The sequence below is a fragment of the Falco punctatus genome, assembly GCF_963210335.1.
Source record: "Falco punctatus genome assembly, chromosome: 1".
Taxonomy (NCBI): Eukaryota; Metazoa; Chordata; class Aves; order Falconiformes; family Falconidae; genus Falco; species Falco punctatus.
In genome coordinates this window covers 119,701,583-119,724,574 of record NC_137580.1, presented here as the reverse complement: position 1 = coordinate 119,724,574, position 22,992 = coordinate 119,701,583, and the positions used below count along the sequence as shown (strand labels likewise).

General features: G+C 48.5%; 2 protein-coding genes across 3 annotated transcripts in view; both read left to right on the top strand.

Moving 5' to 3' along the window:
• NUP85 (nucleoporin 85) overlaps positions 1 to 22,992 on the top strand; it is a 246,140-nt gene that overhangs the window by 166,459 nt on the left and 56,689 nt on the right. The window lies entirely within an intron of this gene.
• SLC16A5 (solute carrier family 16 member 5) lies at positions 6 to 22,589 on the top strand. The gene is made up of 5 exons (XM_080407626.1): positions 6 to 8,063; positions 8,952 to 9,202; positions 13,280 to 13,423; positions 14,425 to 15,288; positions 16,941 to 22,589. The coding sequence occupies exons 2-5, from the start codon at positions 8,983 to 8,985 to the stop codon at positions 17,180 to 17,182; spliced, it is 1,470 nt and encodes a 489-aa protein (XP_080263752.1). The 5' UTR covers positions 6 to 8,063; positions 8,952 to 8,982; the 3' UTR covers positions 17,183 to 22,589.

Sequence of the window (22,992 nt, the reverse complement as noted above, 5' to 3'; positions counted from 1 at the left end):
CGCAAACACTGCACTGTGGGGAAAGGAACCTGCAAAATGGGTACCTGCTTCGGGCCCATTAGAGAAATGGGCCCGAAGTTCAGTTCGAGAAATGATTTGCCAAGAGGAGACTCTTAATTAGATTTTGGAGTCCTTCTAATTTTACTTTCAGAGAAAGAGGCAAACCGAAGCCTGCTTCTGATTTTCTGTTCTACAAAAAGAATTTAAACTTCCACGCTTATCTTTACCATTTCCACTGACAACCACAAGCAAGCAGAACAGCAATACAAGCGTTAAGTGTGAGTAGCTAAGAAGGAAAGAGGATTTTTTTTTTGTCAACTTGCCTTTGCTAAACCCCTGCTCGACTGTGGAACAGCACGTTGTGGCAGAAAGGTCAGACTGTTTCAGACAGCTTTGCCCCTTCCTCTGCCACAACAGACCCACGCTGAACATCTGCAGGAGCTTGCAAACAGCTCTTCACCTCCCCTGCAAGATAGAGACACAAGGTTCTTGCCAGAACCACGACAAAAGGGAATGAACATGGGAAAAGTAACTACAGTTTCTTAAAGCTGGCTTCCCCTGGTGTTCTGAGCCTGAAGCTGACTGTGGGGTGGGAGTGCCCTGGGCACGGGCATCAGCCCAGAAACCCCGCGGGCTGTTTTAAATAGTTGCGCTACTCCCGCCAAGGCTGCCAGCCTTCCCTGCCTCCACGTCTTTAGCAAGACGGGTGGATTAGCCGAGATTTAGATTCTTTCCTGTTTACAAAGCATTGCAACTCAGAAATGCTTGAAATACAGAGGTACCGACGGATGGATGAGCAGCGGAGCAGCGAAGAGGCACACCAGACAGCCAAGCTTTGGTGATGCCAGAAGTGGGATAACATCAACAGTTCAGGCCAACACACGGAAAAGGAGGAGCAGCAAAGCCGTAAGTGAAGAATGGAAAAACTTGAATTTAGTCTTATTTTTGACTACAAGTGGCTGTTGCCCACTGTAGCTACTCTGAAGGCTGCCCTGCAGGCACGTTACCTGCCTCCATCCCCCCACGACAGCAGCCTCAAGCCACGGAGCAGGGAGGGGGTCGATGCATCCCCAGACCAGGGTTTGATGCCAACATGGTGGAAAGAGATGAGACTGTCCCCTTAGAGGCAGCTCACCAGCATGGAGGGCAGAAACCACGGCTCAGCCAAGTCACCATGTACCACAGGTCGATTTAAGGTGGTACTTTGCAAACCTCCTTGACCCCTCCCCATATTTCCATGCCAAACCTCACTGGCAGTCCAGACCTGCAGTCAACTTGCCCAAAGCCAAGCCATGCTCCAGTGCCAGCAGCATCTTGGGCAGAGATGGAAACTGCAGGGCTGGCGGTGCTGACGCCACATGCGTATTTGTTCACGTTCACAAGATAGGACTTGTCAGCAGAAATTCAAATTACAGCCAGCATTTCAGGCCTGCAGCCATCACCTCCCTGCTCTCCCATTTTGGGGCTGTCCTATAAGGCCACATAGGCTGGAAAAGCCTTTAAGCAGCTCCAGGTCTGCCAGGCAGGAGGTTCCTCTAACAAAACGCTACATCACCATGCAGAAGACACAAGTGTCATTCAGTGGTTTGCAGAAATCACAAGCTGGAGCTTTCAAGCCTTTGCACCAGCCCTCACTTTCCCATTCCAGGCTACACAACCCACTTAACACCTTTTAAAAAGGATTGCTTTACTCGCTGCACGAAACACAAGTGATGCCCCAGCATTAGCAAGCAGCAAGAGGCTGTGCAGGATAGGCAGCAGCACTGCGGGTGTTAACTTACCCAGAACAAAAATGAACCCTATAAACCACTTCTAACTAAGCAGATCCTGCTGTTGCCAGGGGCAGGCCAAAGCTCAGCTCTCCCCATTGCCAAAACCCAGGCGGCTCTAGACCTGTTGCAGCAGCAGGAGAAGGGGGAGAGGGGGGCGGTTTGCAGCAGAACTGGCCTCAGCAGCGGGTTAAGGCCCTTGGTCTTGGCTGGGTTTGTCAGAGCACCCCCGGCTGCCTCCAGACCCCACTGCCCCAGGAAGCTGTGGGATACCCAGCGGAGGCACCTTCCCAGGGACAAGCAGCATCTGTGGGCGAGGAGCTCCATCCCTGGGGCTGTGCCACCACTAAGGCAGCACAAAAAACACCCAAGGAACCTAGGACCTGTCTATAGCAGGATTTGGTCCTTCCTTCCCCCAGGGGCAACCTGGGGAGAGAAATTCCCCAGGTGTCTTTGCCAGGTGCTGGGGAGGAAGGAGAGTGACAAAACATCGCTGAGATTTTCCAATAGCCACAGCATAAAGTCAATAAGCAGCGCAGACATCCGAGCTGCAGCAGGACTTTAAACTCCCTTTATCAGCCTTCGCTGCACTGGAAAGGGTGTGGAAGGAGCAACCCCGCATTTCTCCTCTGGAAGGAAAGGCTCAGGCTCCGGCCGGGGCTGAGCCCACCCTGGCCACCACACTGTGCCCAGGGGCCACCTGGCTCGCTGGGGCTGGAGCTCACCTCATGGCAACTCTGCAAAACTCCCATTAGTCATCCCATCCGGCAGCTCCGCTTGCCCCTGCCAGTTTTGCCTGGGGCATAATTAATTTGTTTTTCTGGCCTGCCAGCTCCTGTCTGCAGACCAAGAGGAAACCTGAACTGACATTAGAGATCAGAAAGGGTTTCAGCAGCGTCCAGGTACCTGCCAGCATCCAACTGCTTGGCCTGGGGCTCCAGCATAAAGCAGTGGAAACTGCTGCTGCCTTTCCCCTCTCCACACATGCCTGGGAGGGTGAGACCCGGCGCGATGCTCTGGCTGCGGCCGTAGGTGCATCTTGCCCCACACATACGCTCTTCTGCTCTGCCCCAGGCTCTCACGTAAAGATGAAGGTCAGTTCGTCACTCACCCACCCACCTTCACCCGGAACAAAGTGATCTATTTGCCAGATCTATTTGCAGACAGAAAGCCTGCGGGTATTTTCAAGCCAGTTTACTAACTTGTTTGGGAAACAAGGACCTTAGCTACCGTCCTTCCACCCAGATCTGGTTTTGAGGCAGTCACTGAAGGTTTAACCCGACTTCCATATGGGCAAATAACCCCCATGTACCATCTCCCTTCCAGGGCTGGAGAAACACGTTGGTTTCTTCAAACCATAGCAAAGAAGGAGCTGCAATCCCCTTAGCAATTGTCTTCAGATTGTGGTGTAACGGATGAGCAAAGGTATCAATATCTGACCCTCTGGCAGTATTCGCTACTAGATGCCTCCATCCCTCCTAGGGGTTCCTCAGGCTTCAGCAGATGGGGGGGTCTGATAAAAGTCCACCATCAAGCACAAGGAGTTCTCATGCTTCAAGGGTCCCAAACAGATCCCCAGCGAGCCAAGGGCTCAGCTGCTCCCTGCGTCACCACCAAAACCCTTGGGAAAGGCGAGCACCTTCCACCCATGGTTTAGCTCAGGGCAGTCTGGGCAGCAGGTCTGTCACGCGGGGAGAACACGCACCAGCGATCCTGATGAATTCAAATGACAGTGGCTAAAAATGAGGAAAACCATTTGGGCAACCAAGCACGGAGTCAGGACCTTCACCCAGGCGCTGAGTTCAAGATGCCTCAGAAAACAGGCAGATTAGTCACTAAAGGGCTAGGAAATACCTAACGGTCACCCTCATCCTCATATTTCAGTGCATTTTCATCTAAAATTTGAAAGCAGGGAAACATGTGAAAAAAGTAAGAAGGGGATGGTCATATTTGCCAGATCAAAGGGGTTTTGCCCAATGAAGCAAAAGCTCAAGGCCACGTTTTGTTGTCTCCACACACCACCCTGACAACACAACCCCAAGGCACACGGTGACCTGCACTTCCCAGCGGGATGAAGAGCTCCTGTCTTCCCTTTTCCAGAAGTCACAAGGCTGAACACTGAACCTTGTGGGCATGGGCAGGAAGAGCCTAGGTGTGGGCCCTAAGTTGTCATATCTCCTGCCCCGTCGTGACTTCTAGGCATCACCTGCACCTTCCTTGGAGCAACTGTCCTCCGACAAAGGACCAGAGAAGAGCAACTGCTGGGAGCAGCGCAGCCAAAGCTAATTCTCTTGGCTAGGTGGAGTCCCAAAACCTCCTGGCTTCCTCAAACCCACACTCCACACACCTCCAGTGCCCCACAGCCTCCTCCACCTGCCCCAAGGATCCACCAGCCAGTCACAGGGACACACTTCTCTTGACCCTTACCCCACCAAGTCCCTTTATTCCTCATTAATAAAAGCCAAGGTAAGTGACAATTAAGATCTGCTAGAGGGAACCCCCCCCGCCCCTGTTCAGGGTCCCCAGATGTCAATCCATGGGGGTGGGCTCAGCAGGGTTAGACTCTCCCCCACAGCTGCACCACAGCCCATTGCCCCCTCCCCGCACCACATCCTCACCCACCAGCTAGATTTTCACACAGCTAACGATAAGGTAACGCCGTTTCTTCCAAAGCCCCGCTCTTCAGGGCACGTGCCACCCTCCTCACCGTCACAAAGGCAGGACAACGCTGCAGGAAAAGCACCAGCAGCTTCCAGATATCCTCAGTAACCCCAGCCAGGTTCCTAGCAAAGACCTGGCGCCCCGGGTGAATTCCCTCGAGCACACCTCTTTCCAGACTCGCCTCCAGAGCCATCCCTGTTGCCCAAGGGAAAGGTGCCCCCCCCCCAGGCACCAGCCCCCCACCCAGCACAGAGCCCAGGCAGCGGCTGGGCTGGGGGCAGCAGCAGCCAGGAGGGCAAGGGCCAACTTGTGCGCAAACCATCTGCAATCGCCCACCAGCCGGAGATGTGCCACTGGGGTAAAGAGCAGGGACAAGCTACATCTTGCCGGATTCCCGCAGGCTGGCAGGAGCTGTCGGCGCACGCTGCGGTGCCAGCTGCCTCCTCAACCCCCCTTTCCATCTCCGTGCCAGGCGGCGTTATCCCCAGCTTGTAGTCATTAACCTGGTCCCAAAAGTAGGACTTCTCACCTGGTGTTACAGCTGCATTATTGATAAGTAACAAGCACAAAGCCACCAGGAGATCCAAAGTCTGCCCAGAAGAGCAGAAGACAATGGTGAGACAGATCAAAGCCTTGATCTAGGCAAGGAGCCGGCCTTAAATCCAGCTGGAGAACTAACGGGGTGGAGGGGACGTGGGAGGAGGCCCCAGATTAAGCTGGTCAGGCTAATTAAGACTTGTTAGTGCAGGCAGGACCTTGATGCCCTTTGCAGGGGGAGGATGTGGGAGTGATGCTGTGGGAGCTGCTTGGAAACTTAGGATCAGCCAGCACTTCCCCCACCCTTAGCACAGTGCTATTTACTCAGCACCAGCAGAGCTGGTCCATAGGGGTTTTGCCAGGGTTATTCAGATCCTGTCCCTGCCTCAGCTTCAGTTTCACACCAGGAATCTGTTCTCAGGTGCTCTGAGAGCATGGTTTCTCCTGGGTCTGTCTGGGTTCAAGGGAGGAATCAGAGCAGGAGTTTAATTTGGGACTAAACCTAGAGCAGGGATAGCACCCTGACCCAAGCCGCTCTGCAATCCCTCAGCTGAAACGTCACTTAGTTTCCTTGGCTTTTGAAAAAAAACAACCAAACAAAACCCCAAACCAAACAAAACCCCTGCACTTCCTCTACAAGATTCAATCCATCGGACAATTTGCTAATCTGGATCTCTGGAACAAAGTCAACTAGGCTTTTTTCAAAAGGGATTTGCAGGCTCTGAGGCATTTGCACTGCGGTGCCAGGCACATCGTCTCTCCCAAAACAGCTGTTGAGGCTCCTGAGCTGGGGACCAGCTTACAGAGCTGTAATATGTGGGTAAGGACAGGCAGAGAGCAGGGGACTTGCAGCCACCTCCACTGTGCCCCAGGCACAGCCTGTCCCTCAGGGACTGCCAGCCACCGAGGACAAGTGACATGCTGCAGACACAAGGCTGCAGCATCGGGCTGATGTTTTAATCAGCGCTAGATCTGGATTCTCTGCTCCCAGCTGACGGGGTGACTTTGGAAAGGTCAGCTGGGATATAATACAGCCTACCTGGGAGAGGATGGCAAAGCAAGCCGAGATCTCGGGATGAAAAGGCACTTAAAAAGTCACTTATAAAGGTATTTACCAAGAGAAGTGCTTAGCTTTCCTACCCCCAACAGACACCGAGTGACTCCAAAAAACATTTTACCACGCCGCTCAGTTTACAGTAAACATCTCGCTTCTGTGCATCCAGCTTATTTTACACATTCATAAAATACACATCCAGCCCACACCGGGGCTGAGCTGGGGCGGCAGCAGGGTGTAGGACCTATCGTACCATGAAGAACCTTTCTTCTCCACTTCCACCCCTGCTCCCAAGCCACAGGCATCGCCCGGTCTCTGAACACCCCTCGAGCCCCATCGCTGGGGGCAGTGGCTCTGCTTACCCCCCAGCCACGCTCCCGACTTCCCCGTTGGACGCTGCTGCGGGGTCTCCCCCCTGAGCAGCTGTAGGGGAGACGTGGGCTGCTCCTCTCCCCACGGAGCTACCCGCAAGCTACAAGCTCTTACTGAGGACAATCTACAGATACCATCATCATTTGCAGGCTAAATATAAACCTCTTCCTAGGAGGTAAGCTACATAAATGCCCTGGGCCCATTTTTTTTCAGCATCAGGGGCTGCCTGCCCTTGCAGGGAGCAGCCAGCAACCCTCACCCCAGCAGCTGCTGGTGTCCCAGCACAGCTGAGGGAAACTGAGGCACAGAAGAAGCAGAGAGAATCACTGTGTGAGTGGTCTGCTGCCATCAATGACAACTACTAGGGCTGCTCCGTCACAGCTATGGAAATCCAAGAAAGCTTGGATGCTGGTGTCTTGGGGGTCACTGGAAGAAGAAACAACGTTCAGACCTGAATGAGGGAGAATTAGCTCAGCAGGGCAGACCATGACTGGCAGAGAGTGGCCAGAAGGAAAGACTGAAACTGGCAGTGTGCTCCCCTGTGTCCCATCGAGGGCACCCACGTGTCCCTGGGCATTGCACGGGCTGGTGGAGGGAAGCACCTTTTCACTGGTTCATCTGCTCCCAACAAAAGCACACGGTTTGCAGTAGGCACCCAGGTGTGGCTGTTGCTGTGAGCTTCAATCTTACTCCCAACACATTAGCACAAGATCATCATGTACGTGTGAAAATCTGCCTGTGTTTCACAGGTGTCCCTCGCCTTTCGTGCTCACTGCTCAACACCAGGAGCAGGTTGCCCAAGAACATCAAGCCTGTAGGAGCACGAAAACACACGCTTGCCCTCCACATTTGCACCGTCCATTCTATCTGGCTTACCCTGGGAAGGGTTAAGCCAAGGTTTTTCGGTGCTGCTGTTGCTCAGTGTGGCACAGCCAGCACGGGAACAAACTTATTCCTTTACCTTTACGAAGGCAGGAGGCTGCGAGGTGGCCGTGTGGTGCTCGGCATCACATTGCCAGGGTCCTGGCAGCCACCCTGCAGGTCGGGCTGCCCGGGGAAAATGTGTCCTGCGGCTGGGGGCAGAAGGTGGACGAAAGCCATGGGGTCTGCAGCCCCTCTGGAGAGTCCTCCCGGGTGAGCAGGCGCACAGGGAGATGTGAGGGGAGCCAGAAATCTGCTGGACAAGCTCAAGAGTTGGACAGGGCAGCTGGGAACAGAGAGGAGCTGTGCTTCTGCCTTTTTTTGCACATTTGCTGTTGCCAGGGAGAATTTTTAGGCTGTCATCCAGCTAATTCACACCAGAGAGACAAGCTCTTGAATTAGTTGCATTATCTGCACCCAGCTAAAGTGGACAAAGGATTAAAGTGTGCTGAGCACCACCACCGTGATTTGCATCTCAGAGCCCCTTCCCATGGGCCCCCTCTGCTCCTGGCCTTTTTTTTTTTTTTTTTAATTTTGGCCTTGAGCCAGCCAGCATAAGAGCCCTGTTTACAGAAGTGATGCCTAGGTTAATATTGCAAAAGGCTTCCTCAAAGCTTGTAGTGGCTACTGAAGCAGCAGTATCTAACCGCGGGCCATGAGCTGCCCGGGCAGCACGCACCGGGGACGAGCCACGCACACAGCCAGGCGCTCGCTGCCCTCCGCTTGGCCACGTCTGGGCTCAGCCTGAGGTATGAAACTAACTTTCTGCCACCATGCTAGATAAATAACGAGCAAAATCAAACTATTGTTCCTTTTTAAAGCTGCACACAAAACTCAAACGTAGCTATTATAGCTATTATTTTAGGGGGAAACCCACTATCTGAGCACTAAATAAATACTGCACTGCGCAGTGACCTTACGGGCACTTCTTTCGAGTTCATCCAGCTGCCAAAGATTATTTTTTTTTTTTCTTATGCATGTTTATTCATGTGGACAGGCTGGGGAATGCTATTGCTGTACATTTTGTGCTGCCATTCTCAAAGAAATCAAAATGGGGATCTCTCAGAAGTTCTAGATCTAAACAGAGGTAAAGCAAAAGCCTATCTGCGATCACCGAATCCTAATTAATTAATGGCTTTAAAAATGTTTTTTCGCCACTAGCACTGTAGTGTAGGTGCAGTTTTCCTGAAAGGCTGGCGCTGAGCTCCGCTGCGACATGTGAGCTTTATATGTTTCTATTTTTCTTGGCATTTGCAGAGTTTTTCCTTCTCAGCAGGTCTGAGTGACCTTAGCAATTGCCAGCAAGGGGACTCCATATGATGAAAGCAGGTGAAAGGGAAAATAAGGGCGGGAACTAGGTAAGGCCAATTCATACCTCAGGGGAGGTGTGGTCCTGTTCCGTACCTGGCTGTGGTCACAGCCTTGTGAAATATAAAAGGGGAGGGCAGTTGTTTCTCAAGCGGTCTGTTGCCAAGATCCTGTAGGGAGAAGGAAGGGAGGCGCTGGAAGAAATGCAGAGCAAGTCTAGAGTGTCAGCTGCAAGAGGTGCCGCTGAGCCTCGGGAATACCATCAGCTCTTCTCTGTAGGCCTGTTGGCTGCGCTGAGGGTTGCTTGGTAGCTGCGCTCCCTTCCCCAGCAGGCTGGCTTAGGAGGAGAAGAAGGCTACCATGTCCCAAGGAGGAGCGGCAGAACGTGAAGCTGCCAAGCCCCAAGACCGGGGATGGGCATGGATGGTCCTTCTTGCTGCAGTGCTGCTGCAGGGGCTGACGCTGGGCTTCCCCTCCTGCATCGGTGTCTTCTTCACGGACCTCCAGCATGAGTTCCAGGCCACCAACAGCAAGACGTCGTGGTTCCCATCCATCATGGTGGCTGTGCTGCACGGAGGGGGTAAGTAACAGCCGCAGGGAATGCCCTCCGTCACCTCCCACTGCTGTGCTGCTGACGAGTGGATGTGACGAGGTCACTGCTAGCATTTCATTAAGGCAGATGGTGGAAGGGGCTGGGAGGTCTGAGCAGGCTGGTTGGTTGGTGGTGCACAGCATCTCCCAGCCACTTTGACCGCACAGTCCAAAGCTAAGTGTCTGCAGATAACAGTCTCCCTTTTGCCATTCTAAGAGACAACCAGGACCCTTGGTCAAAGAAGGTGAACCCCTTTCTCAGCCCAGCTTCTCCAGACCAGCAAGAACTTAATTATTTCCCATAGCAGCTCTTTGAATAAGCAGGCAGATAGCGCTGGAGCTTGGGTGCTTCCATGATTCATCTTCTGTCCATGAGAGCACATCTTCCATGGGCCACATCAACTGTGTTCTTCATGGCTGAAAAGATGCCAAAAGCCAAGCTCCTCCAGGCTGCTCGCTGGGGCAGAGCCTTAAAAGCAGCTCCTTGGGCAGTGGCGCAGAGCACACACCCAAGCAGGCATCGGGGCCGCCGTGAGCCAAGCTGCATGAACGCAGAATGTGGGTCAGGCGGCACCCTCCAGGGGAAGGGGGATGGAAGCAGTGTTGTGCTTTGTGGCTAGCGGAGTGATTTACTGGTTTTCCCCCAAATGTGGGAGCTTGAAAGGACAGGGTCCCCAGATCCCCCTCGCCCCCATCAGATATTGCTGCATAGAAGAGAAAACCAATTCCCCAGCAGCTCAAGGACTTCCTGGCCAGCGGTCTGTGTTGCTGCTGACCCCTCCACATGCAATTCCTGCGATTATCTGATAAACAGACTGCCCAAACCCCACCACGCAAAAGAAGCAAGGTATCCAGCGACACCCACGTACCTGAGCTGCTCCTCGAGTTCGCACCTGCCCTCTTCTGACGCTGGTGAAAGGTGACACAAGAATATGGAGAGAAAAACCAAAGCAGCGTCCTGAGCCGTGCGAATGTGAAGGCTGTGGCAGGCTCAGTCCCTCCTGCGCAGGACTCGGCTGGCAGCCACCTGACATGGGAGAGAGAGTTTGCACCTTAGCAGAAGCAGCTGGGTCCAGAATTGCAAGGTGCAGGTGGAAAGAGACCTCAGGGAAGCAATGAGGGGAGGAATTATCACAGGAGGTCAGCAGAAGGGTGGTACAGAGCAGTGTCCCTGGGACTTTGAATCTGGAAGCTGCTGGGCATTCCCTGTGCTGCCTTCCATCACCGGTGGCCCTGCTGTGGTTAGTGGGGATCTGCCGGCTCTGGGAAATGATCTCGGAAGCGGTTTGGTCCCAGCACATCCAGGAAGGACAAGTCTGGCAGCATCCGCAAGCAAATATCAATTATCCTATCTTCTTTAATGAAGGAATTGTTTTGTAGGAGGCTGGAACCACAGTAAAAGGTAATATAAAGACAGCCAATAAATAGATCCTATAGTTATAAATTAGTCAAGGAAAGAACAGCCTCATGTTAATTATATTCACTAACAGAATTTGTCAGGGCATAGCCAGGGCATTACAGGAGAGCTGTTCCTTTGCCAGTTATGTGTCCCGTCTGTTACCGCAGAGCAGTGCTTGTTCTTGTCCCCCGATTGCACAAGGCAGGACTAACACAACCATAAGCGAGGAAGAAAAAACAACAAAAAAAACCCCAGAGAGAAAAGATTCCCTCTCAATCCAAGCATGTATGGCTTTTGCTGCAACTTCTGACCTCTTTTGCTGTGGGCCAGGCTCTGTTTGATTCCGATTCTCTGGTTACATCCATTGTCTTGGCACTGAAACCTTTCTCAAAATTGCAATCTGCTACGTCACCAGTGGCTCTTGAAGGTGCTTGTCTCTTTTTTTCTCCTCTCTTATTCTTTTTTAATGCAGAGGAACTGAAGTGCAACAAGAATATTTGTTGCAAAAATTGGTAAACAGGGAGGGAAATGGAAAGAACAGCCTGTTCTCAGAGCGGCCGGGGCAGCGAGGAGGTCCCATGCGGGAGAGCTAACCTCAGCCCAGCAGAGCTAGAGAAGGAAACGAGGAAGGGCGCAGTGCAAAAAATAGCTCGTAACTTAGTAAGTCAAACGTATCTCATTACCCATGCTATGTTCCTAGGTAAAAGTGATTAATGATTATTTTGTTATACGAATAATTTGAGAGGCCTCAGGATCCTGTGGCCATCTCCAAAAGGGCAGTTCAGGACCTTACAGGTTCTTGCTCCGAGATATTCATGCACACGTAACTCTCCTGACTCACACTCATACAAATGCAGCATTTGTGTTGATTTTATTTTTGCAAAGGAAAGCACCAAAGCCTCAGGCAAGTCAGAAATAATGTCTGAAACCTAGAAAGCAAGTTAACAGGAAGAAATAATGAAAAACCCTTAGGATTTTTAGAGCCAATCTCATGATTTTTGAGTATTCAGTTTATGACTTCTGGCTGCTCGAGTTGGTTAAGCAGCAGTACCACCCTTAACGTCTTCAGCAGCAGGAAAAACAATCCAGTCACCAGTTTGCTCAACACTTTTTCAAAGGCCAGTTGAAGTCTGAGGTGAAAATCTCCTAAGCAGATCAAAATACAGACAGCTGCACTCCTAATTTTAATAACATTCCACTGTTGACTTGACTCTGCGGATTTTATTTCAAACCAGACATTGATTTAGGTCACATATATGCCACAGGTTATTTTCCCTACCCTGATTAACTCCTAATTCTGAAGCTTACGGTCATTTTGCATTTATTTATATAACCTTAAGAGTTCAGAAGAGGGGGAAAAAAAGAATAAAACCTGGAGGATCCTCAAAGGAACAGGAAAAGAAACTCTACCTTCAGATCCTCTTCTGCCAGAGCATGCAGAGGGAAGCATGTTTCCCACTGGTGGTCTGCAGGTCAGAACTAACCTTTTCCTACCCCAAAGTGAAGCATGGTAAATGACATTAACAAACTGATAATTTACCATCATTTCATATCGTAATAGAATAGAATTGAATAGAATAGAATTCACCAAAAGTCTAGGAAAATTAAAGAATTGGCTGATCTTAAACATACACCTCCATGCCTATTTGTTCATTGCTTTTGGTGATGAAATAACATAACTCTTCCCTAGAAAAGCCTGCCAGCAATGTAGGAGCATGATAAAACACAGGTTTCTGCCCAAGAAGGGCAGAGCTGGGCTCTGGCCCATCAGAACCATCCAGGTCTCACTCCCACCTCTGCGGTGCTTGTGCTGGAGGGGCGGGAGTGGGAACTGGGATGTGCACCGTCTGCTCCTAGGCTTGTGTCCTCTTGGAAGTGGACACAGTTAAATCTACCCACCCCTACCAGGTATGCCAGGACAGGCATGTGCTGACAATAACATCTCATTATTTTCCTGGGGAAGATGACTTGCATGACAGCTGCAAGACTCCGCAAGCTGCAGCTTGGATGCTGCTGCCTGAAGCTTAAGATTGAATCCCATGCAGACATGAACATACCTCTCCAGCCATTTTCAAATAATCCTCCCCAACGATGCCTATTTTCCTCCCATTCTTGATCTAGTTCAGAGTCAGTCTGCCCTCTCTTGCAAGGAGTTTCACCCAGGCAGCGGGACATCAAGGGCAATTTAGGAGATTTTGTGGCAGGGTATTTGAAAAACATAGTTAAATGCGAGTGGAAATATGCGAACAGAAATATCTCCCTGCTTAGCATGTCTTACTCAGAGGCACGGAAATCCAAGCCCTCTCCTTTTTCAAATCATTCCCAGAATTTATCTTATGTGAGAAGAGAATTACAGTTGAAGGTCCTTCTTTCATTCCATTTCCTAGAGTTTTAACTAAAATCCATCACAGGGAAGCGTAGAAATCCTACTTGACGGCCCAGATCCAAGCAGATCACAGAAGCCTTCCCCTCCACTAACAAGCTGACCATGCACTTGGGACAATCAAGGAATATTAGTTTCTCTTCCTGGCTCCCCTACTGCATTACGTGCTGCTGGGACAATCCTCAGGGTCTCTAGACTAAATCCTTTGAGAACTGTAGCAGTCCAGCAGGAACAAAATAATTCCTTCCTGCTTAACTGCTTCCCTTTTGCTCCGTTGCTCCCAGGGCCCCTCTGCAGCATCTTGGTGAAGCGGTTTGGCTGCAGGTTTGTCGTGATGCTGGGAGGGCTGCTCAGCGGCGTGGGCATGGTGTCCAGCTCCTTCTGCAAGTCCATCAGCCAGCTTTACTTAACAGCTGGCCTCATCACGGGTAAGTACCAAAGAACAGCAGGAAAACCCAGCTGCTGCGTTTGACTTGAGAGATGGGAAACAGTGAGAGTCCTCACTAAGGGCTCACGTTTTTCCATTCGGCTGTGAAATAGGATAAATGAAAAGCCCCACAGCACAGCAGGAATCGTAGAGCAGCTAGACTTGCCCTTCACACCCCTTTAACACACACCTCATCCAGCCAAGCTCACTGGAAAGTGCTTCTCCGGAAAAAGCTGCGGCTCTCCAGAGGGCAAGACGGAGAGCAAAGATGTCTGATCTTTTTAGTAGTTACTCAGGCTCCTGTCTTTGAAGAAGGGAGGGTTTTTTCAATCTTGGAACATAATGTGTTGGGACAACACCCTTCCCAAGTTCCCTGGGCTTTTATTTCACCACTCCCAATCTGGGGAAATGTGGAGATACCTTTCTCTAACAAAAGAAGATGTTGGTTTTGAACAGAAGTAACAGATGGGAACTTTTCCTTTCCAAATATTTCTCCTATGTAACTGATGTTCAACTCTTGGCTTTTTCTAAGACAGAGAAATAATTTCTTCACCCAGGTTACTTTGGCACCAACCCTGTTGGATCTTGCAAGCTAAGCTGTGTCCACTGCATAGAGAGAAAAACAAGTAACTCCCCGAGTCCTGACAAAAGTGTCAGGAAAGCAGCACTGCTTGTTGCATGTGGTATAAACCCAAAGTTTTTAATGAACAATTCCATAACAATTTTAGGAACGGCAGCATGCCCCAGTCAAATGTCAGCTTAGGTCAGTATATTTACTGAACATGAGTAGTTTGATTTATGTACAACATCTTTCTTCATGCTTTGTGTGGGATTTCTGAGCATTAATGACTGGAGGTTGTGCAGCCTGGCAGGTGAGGAGATGTTTCAATGGCAAATGAAGCCGTTTGGCTGTAGTACACCCTGGATTTGGGCTCTTTTCGCTCTCTAAGACAGCACAGAGGGATCACGTGCTGTCATTTTCTCTTTTCTTCTTCCCTTTAGGTCTGGGCTCATGTTTCAGCTTCCAGGCAGGAGTGACTGTGCTGGGCTACTACTTTGTCCGGTGGCGAGCGCTGGCCAATGCCATTGCATCCACCGGTGTCTCCCTTGGCTTCACGCTGTGGCCTCTGCTTTCTCAACACTTGCTGGATGAGATGGGCTGGAGAAATACTTTTCTTATCTTTGGAGGAATACTATTGAACTGTTGCGTTTGTGGAGCCATCATGAGACCAGTTCAGCTTGCATCAGGGTCACTACTACAGTCACCCAAGCCTGGAGAGGAGCCAGAGAGAAAAGCAGAAGAGGCACAGCTATCCAATGGAGCATCTTCTCCCCAGCCGAAGCTCCAGCAGCAAACCAGGACTGCATGCTTCCAGATGCTGCAGAAGCACCTGGCTTTCGACATCTTTTGTCAAAACAAAGGTTACCAGATTTACACGATTGGAGTGACCTGGATGATGATGGGGTTTGCGTTACCCCATATCTACCTTGTGCCTTACGCCATCCAGAATGGAGTGGAGGAACGCAGGGCAGCCCTCCTCATCTCCATTATCGGGTTCATCAACATCTTCATACGCCCTTTCACAGGGCTGCTCTCAGGACACAGAGTCTTCACAGGGAAACGCATCTACCTGTTCAGCCTGGCTGTGCTCCTCTGCGGGCTCAGCAATTTCATTTGTGTCATTTCAGCCAAGTTCAGCATGCTCATCATCTACTGCATCATCCTCAGTATAGCCATGAGTGGCATCGGGGCACTCATCTTCCAGGTGTTGATGGATGTGGTGGAGATGGACAGGTTCTCAAGCGCTCTAGGGCTCTTCACCATCCTGGAGAGTATCACTCTCCTCATCGGACCCCCTCTCACAGGTGAGAGAAGCTATTAAAGCAGGCTGGGGGAAAACTGGTTGCTCAGACACTATTGACAAGTGTTTGGGAGCATAAAGAAGAGAAATAAGGGAGTTTCCAAACCCATGCAGGCAGGTGAGTTGTGCGAAGGGAGCAGTATAAAAGGGAGAGTCGGAAATGAATGATCAGCCCCTTCTCACAGCTGAGGGAGGGTCATTTCTGCAACTGCCCAAGTGTCACTGCAGCAACAGCAGAGAGTGAAAGCTTTACCCACTTGGTGAGCAGCTTTGCTAAGTATGGGAGTGATGAAAGCTTTTTTCCAGTGAGAAGCAAGACACAGAGAGGAACTACTGTGGCAGGATCTTGGGGTCTATGAACTCTTCCACTGCTTTGCTAGTTTATACTGTTTTATCTACGAAGCCGCAAGGAATTGTGAACAACCCATTAAACAAATTAACTGTGATCAGAATTATTACCAGCCCTACATTATTCAAGAGCCTTATAGTAAAATCTTCTGTTCACTCTTCCTTCCAAGTTCTAGAGTGTATTAATTTTTCTCTGGAGACAAGAAAGGAGCTAGTTGTGACCCCCAACCCAATAAATTATTCACAACGTTCACAGTTTTCTCCAAATGCTACTAAGTGACCTGTCCAAGATGCACCTGCTCCTGCACTACAGCAGCAAATTGAAAACTAACAAAGAAGAGATGTGAACCTGAGCACGAATCCTCAATTCAGGCTTTAGTTCTCTCCTCCAGACAATGAACTGTGTGTTATTCAGCAGGAAAATAATGTCTGCCCTAAGAATGGGATGGTAACATGCACCACATTTCATGGCATTCCCTAGCACTAGTGTGCCAGTCACTTTTCTCAAAGTGCAAAAAATGTCTTTTCTTGGACATCTCTGACAGGAGTGGCAAATGGGCAAAACAAAGTACAGTAAAAGCAGCGCCATTTCTAGCTATATTCTAAAATCTGCACTATGAAAAGAAACATCATCAATATTTACTGAAGAATACAAGCAAACAAACATTATTTCAGTATTTCCATATAAATAAGCAGCCTATAGAAGGCATCATATAATTTGACCTGTGTATTGCCTTTCCATGTCAAACATTACTGTTAAATTAATAATTTGATATATCACACTTCTAAATGTTTTATACTGGAGACACTTAATGTTAGTCATAATGCTTGCTGCGCTGTGAATTTTCTTCTCCCTGATCGCACACTATTAAAGACAAGCTTTCAGTTCAGAGACCCTAACATGTCAATTTGTGAGAGATTTCTCTACGTCTTTGTCCTGTTTTCTGACCCAGGACATAACAGGGTCACTCATTCCAAAATCCAGTGAGCGGCAGTGGCACAGGGGTCCTCTGCTGAGTAAACAAAATGAATCAGCAGGTTGGGGAAAAGTTAGAAAAGTTCCTCTCTTTCCTGATTTCTCTGGGTATTGAAATACTTTATAGAGAAGCAGAAACATCACCAGAGTGGTGACTGCAAATACCCAAACAACTCCTAGAATCCAGAGAAAAGAAGAGAACTTACCTGTGAACACTTATCTGTCGTCTATGGCAGTTTGCTGAATGATTCAGGTTTAACATTTATATAAATGTCACCCAGTTGCCTTTAGTAGGCATCTTCTCTTTGACTAAGCTATGGCTTCTATTTCAGGTCTCCTGGTAGACATAACTAGTGATTTCCGCTACGTCTTCTACACCTCCAGTTTCTTCCTGATATCAGCTGCATTATTCATGGTGCTTAGCTTCTGTGCTTTGGAGAAAAAAACCAAATTGAAAGAGGCTTCAAAAGCACGTTTGGACAATCCCTCCAGATATCAATACAATGAAATCCCAACTGAACCACAGTCTGAAAGTCAGTCCCCTCCAGCAGTTGTGTACATCACAAGCATATGAAAAGAAAGAAGAGAAAAAAAGCCAAACCCAAGAGGAACACAAACAATTATGTGGCCTGTACAAAGCTACACAAGGCCCAGCACTGGTGGCAGATCAGAACAAGCGTCTGCTTTCCACAACCGTCATCATCCTTCTGCCCTGCACTGCCACTCCGCGGGGTTGTGTCAGACTCCAAGCGAGCGCTCCAGACCTGGGCTGAGCCCAGAACCCAGTGCCAGCCAAAGAGCTGAAGGACAAAGAGAACTTTGCTTTCCTAAAGCAAACCACAGGATAACAGCCATGGTAACCAGCACTGAGAGACAAAAGCTGTGTCAGTTCAATTGGTTAAAGTCAGTGCCTTTAAGAAGTCACTGGAATTTCACATGCCGTTTCAGCTGGAGGCACAATACGTATTAATGGCTATGCACAACGGTGGTTCTTTCACAAAGAAGTATTATTCCTCATCTGAACATGCCATTTTGGTTGATATGAACTTATATGAAGTTTCCTTGAAGTTGCTTCCCATGCTGGGGGTGGCAAGACAAACACCTTCCACAGGAAGCATGTTATTATTTTCCACATCTTTAAATAGTCTATGGAAGCTGCTGCATGGGTTGCAGAACTCAGCCAAGTTTCTAGTAAGATCTAGTATTTTCTCCTATGAGGTACATACATGAGTTCTTCATGCCAAGAACATTTTCAGAGCTTCAAAGGTTCAACTTCAGAGCATAAAAAAGAAAAAAATTCAAACCTTAGAGTGCCCGTTTTATGTATCCAGTGGTATCTTAAGTGCTTCTTGATATATCATGAAAAACGATTCATGGCTTGTGTAAATACACGTATTTACAGGGACCCATTTTTGCAGGCAGGGTGTGAGGAAGGGCAGTGAAGGTATTACTAGCCTAAGAATAAGTGTATATGCACCCTTATATATATGTATATGCATCCTTATATAGGGCCAAATTCAAAGCCACTGTAGTTCCCCCTCGTGTAAATGAATTTAGCTCTTTAGTCTTAGACTCCCAGACTTAATTACACCAGCGTTCTCATTAGAGAAGTTTGCACAAGCATATTTTACATTTCTTACGAGCACAAGTATAACTTACAAAGAAATCTAAGGGGAAAAGTATACTGAGAAAAGTCAGCGTTACTGACTTTCATATCCATACAGCCTCGACTGTAAAGTGGCTTTTCTTGCTCCACTCCTGGCAGTTACACTTGTAACTACCAAGACGATAGCTGCATCAGCCTCTGACCTCCCTCAGTATCAGCTCGAGTTGCAAAGTGTTTATATTCCGTATTGTTCCTGATCTGACAGAAAAAAAAACAGAAGCACAAAATGGGAGCAAAATGGAATAGCAGCTTTCAACCCAACTGCAGGGCTTATCTTGAGAACTTTTATATCAAATTCCTAGCAACAAAAGCAGTTTTCATTAGAGCTGTGGGATCCCCAAACAAAACAAACCAACCAAAACAACCCACACTGGATGAAACCACTGGAAAACTGACTCCAAGGTCTTCAGAGACTATAATGGCTTTACAGCTGGCTTTTACGGTGGAAGAGGTATCAGCCCTTCAGAAGGGTTCCTGCTCCCACAGCTCAGTATCTGCTTCAGTACTGCTCTAGGATTACTCAACTAGCAGGCTTTGCATTTCCTGATCAAACATATACTTAAGATGACTAGTGAGAGACACACATATCTAATGCCTTGTCACACATGCTTATTAACTTGTGTAATGATTACACGGTCCATAACTACAAACTGAACAGGAACTGGTGCTTCTCAGCTTACCAAAACAATGACTTGTATGTTCCCAGGAAAAAGATGGGGCTTTCTCCCTCTCTAAAGAAAAACCAACAAAACAACCAACAATGAAAGGGGATCAAGTGCCAAAGCTGTTCTAGCTATTGCAAATAAAACAGCTAAGCAGCTAAACAGATTGCCATTTTTGCTGTGTGCAATTCTTAAATTTTAAATTCTGTTCACTTTTCTACATTCCCTTTCTGTTTTCTTCTAGAAATATGGGGTCATATTCTCCCAAATCCTCCCACTGCTACAAATGTCCTGGGCAAAACAGGCAAGATATGGTGTAAGCTACAACCCATCAAAATTTATCACAGGAATGCAAAGGTTAGTTGAGTGAGCAATAGAATGCATCTCCTATGTGGAGCCAACTGCTCTGTCTGCAATGGTTTAGCCCTAGATGGCTCACAAGCTGGGAAATGTATGGGCTAATGCATGCTTGCAAGGTAGAAGGGAGTGGGAGGGGGAAAAAAAGGTACCTACTGACTGAAGCTGATGCACAGAGATAGATGGGCTCCCGCTACACCATGGCAAAGAAACGTTTTGACTATTTCTTAGCTGTGCTCAACAGTGCAAGATAATTTAGGACGAGAAGTTAGGAGAGTGCTTCATACAACTGCTTTTTGATACATCCAGACTCAGCGCCAGGTCACTGGGAGTTATTTGCAGAGGCAGAGAGATGTTTCTGGGAAGAAAAACAATGATTTCACAAAGCCATTATTTTAATGTTTCTCAATTTGTTGACTAAAAACTTTCTAACAACCTAAGCTGCCTGAAAACAAGGTTGTCTCCCCTGGTTACTTTCCACAGACCCTTCAGAAGTAACCCACAGGCTGGAAACAAATCTTGGAGAGAGAAGAGGTAACATGTTAGGCTGCTTCCACGGGTAAATAAGATATCTGAGCTCCCATAATAGGGAAAACTACCCCACTCCTCTCCTGTTCCACAGCTTTCCCCTCCTACCGCTCTTTTCAACCTGAACTCCAAGCTGTCTCGAGCAGGAGCTTTGTAAAGCGTGCTGAAGGGACCATGCATACTGAGCATGCTGCAGTATAATAAATACTCCCCCTCAGAGCTATCGTACAGGAGCAGTGATACTCAGTCCTTAAGAACCTTGCGGTCCAGAAGAATAATAAAGCAATAAAAGTTCCTTTCATTAAAGGTACATCCCATTATGCAAGGCAACCACAGCCCTGCCAAAACAGTTTATTTTAACACCTACAGACAGTGAAATAATCCCGGCTTTAATTATGGGCAAATACCAATACCTCAGCCAGGTTATAAACCTCTGAGAGCCAGCAGAGCAACAAAAATTGATGAGAAAAGTATACCCCTTGTTCCCCTAGTCCCCTCTTACCCCCTCCTGCTCCCTTTATCATTTAAAGTATCATTAACCTCCCAAGGTAAGCACTTTTGCAACAGGCATCTTCCCTTCCTGCAATGAAACATTCACCAGGAAGTTCACGCTGAAATATTACAAGATCGTGATCCTTAAAAGCCTTAGATACTCTGCCAATGTAATTCTTGGAAAAGTTTAATCAATACCCAAAGAAAGGTCACAGTAAACTTACACACTCTAAAGCATCTCAGAAATGCAAAATCACTTAAATTAAGAGCTTGGCACGCTGCTTGCAAACCTGGGTAGTAACTGCATGAAAAGAAAGGTAACTACTAGAAATGAAAAGTCACTGAATTCTAACTTTGGTGCGCTACCAGTGTCGTTAGACTAGCCCCTGGAGCTGTGAGCACCCCAGCTACACTAGCCCATTCTGTGCTAACTCTTCTGGCAAACAGCAAGCGCTCGGAGCATTCAATTAAACAATATAGCCAATATTGGGTGAGTAAACAGCCAGCTGTGCCTACTGCCGACTGATCTCACCGGATGGTCAGGACAAACTCCCCGCAGTAAAGACAACAAGCTCACAGCTGGTAACAAAGCAGGTCGTGCAATCAGTACTAGCGCTGTCTGCAACTCCTGCAGAGAATCTCTGAGGACTACAAAACCCAGGGGATGTTATCAAACCCTACTCCAGGGGACAGCCCCAACACAGCAAATTAAATCTAAAATGTTTCTCACGTCTCTTAACCAGCTCCGATTAAACTCAATGCAAGACAAAGGCTAGCAGGAGCACAGCAGGCAGTTCCCAGGAAGAGAAGTACAGGTTATCCTCTCCTCCTGGTTACTTCTTGCCATGCACTGAATAGTGTGACCTGGGGACGCGTCACCCGAAGCTCAGCCAGCACAGACACCAGCCCTTTCTGAACACCACTGTGAAACCACTCCAGGGGACAAAGTTCCTGCTGCTTCTGTGCATGCAACATTATACTGACTGTCCCCAAATGTAGTACTTACAGTCACTAATTTCATTTCTCCTCTTCAGATACTCTTTTTCACCCCTTAGTAGTCAATCCCAGTGTCCTTAATCACTTCTCTTTTATTGACTAGCTCCTCTGTGTTTGCTTTCTCTTCTCCTGCTTTCTCCATTAGTCATTTGCTTTGTATGGAATGACAGATGTGGCTTTAAAGTATGTCAACACTTACCACTTACAAAGGGATAATTAAAGGAGATTTGTTAATACAGTAGCAAAATGTTCCAATATAGATGTTGTCTGTAGCATCTTTGCTGATCATTTTAATATATATACACATATACATACATATACACCAGCTTCAGTTGATACCTATGATAAGAGTTGAAGCTGCTAGCACAAGCCTGGCTTAAAGTCTTATTATACCATGTAGAAATAAATACCTTCACTTTCACATACCTCTGTCTTCCCACACCACTGTAATTAAAAGATTTAGCATTACTGCATTCGGTGTAGCTTCTTTGCTCATCCTTCTATTTAAAGTGGTCATGGGCAGGCATTTTCCTACACCTTGCCGTGTGGTAGGAGGGATTATCAGCCCAACACGCTCGTCACTGATGCCACGTATTTGGCAGAGCAGTCCACATTCAATTTGCTTTATATGAAAATCAGCTGCACTTGAGAGAATACAAAAGACAACATCTGCTCACAGCCCGTTTCCTACCTATCTACTGGAGCACCTTCACGCATTTAATTGCTTCAATAAAAGCAACACAAATTTCTGCAGAGTCCACCCCCCAGTTTATGTACCTTTACCTTACGTATTTACACATGAACCACAACTGAATCCGCTTGCAGTGCTGATGATCGCAGCGGTTTCATTGGAACTGTGCTAGCTCAGAATTGTGTAATTGCTCTGCTTTGTGCTTAGGCCAGGGCATTGTACAACCAGGGTGGAATAACCTGCTGCTGTTTCAATTCACTCCTTCATGGCTTCATCTTGGTGTTTTTTTTTTCCCCCAGGTGATTTATCTTACCATGCATGTATTGTGCACAGGTTTTTTATCTTTTCCCTCAGCTTCAAATCCTTTTGCCTTTTTACAAAAGTCATAAAAAAATCTCATTCCATTGCCCTTCTTTAGCCCATGAGTTGCAACCCCGTATTAAAACTGAAATTAACTAAACCCTTATTCCCTCCAGGTCTCTCCCTACCAACTGAGCCACCCCTGCGCTCTCCCGTCTGCACATGGACCGGGAGCACCCACTCCCTGGGGAGATGCTGAGGGGTAGTGAGCAGCGGGGCAAGGCCCTTGGCCTCCGTCAGCCCGGACCTGGCCTCCATCAGCCCGGCCTTGGCCCGGCCTTGGCCTGGGCAGCCCAGCTGCAGCCAGCCCTGGGGATTTGAACTGAGCCGGAAAGAATATACACACGCAAAAATGTTTTGGGTAAGTAGCGAGTGAGGAAAGGCTCACACTTTTCTGGAGCAAAGTGCTGAAGTATCAGAGTTTGGCCGTTCACCCAGGTGCAGACTCGAACACCTCAACGCACGTTTATTTGGGGCGGTGGGTACCAGGTTACACGGTCCACGGGGAAGGAAACAGCCCCACTGGGACCCCAGCCCCACGGCTGCCAGGACCCCTGCCTCAGGGCTGCCCGGGCCTCCCGCCCCATAGCCGCCGGGCCTACAGGGCCCTCGGGACCCCCGCCTCAGGGCCA

Excerpts from the sequence above, each read along its gene's own strand:
- SLC16A5 (XM_080407626.1), top strand. The coding sequence starts at position 8,983 with ATGTCCCAAGGAGGAGCGGCAGAACGTGAAGCTGCCAAGCCCCAAGAC. Across the intron at positions 13,424-14,424 it reads AACAGCTGGCCTCATCACGG|GTCTGGGCTCATGTTTCAGC; the intron begins GTAAGTACCAAA and ends TCTTCCCTTTAG. Across the intron at positions 15,289-16,940 it reads CATCGGACCCCCTCTCACAG|GTCTCCTGGTAGACATAACT; the intron begins GTGAGAGAAGCT and ends CTTCTATTTCAG.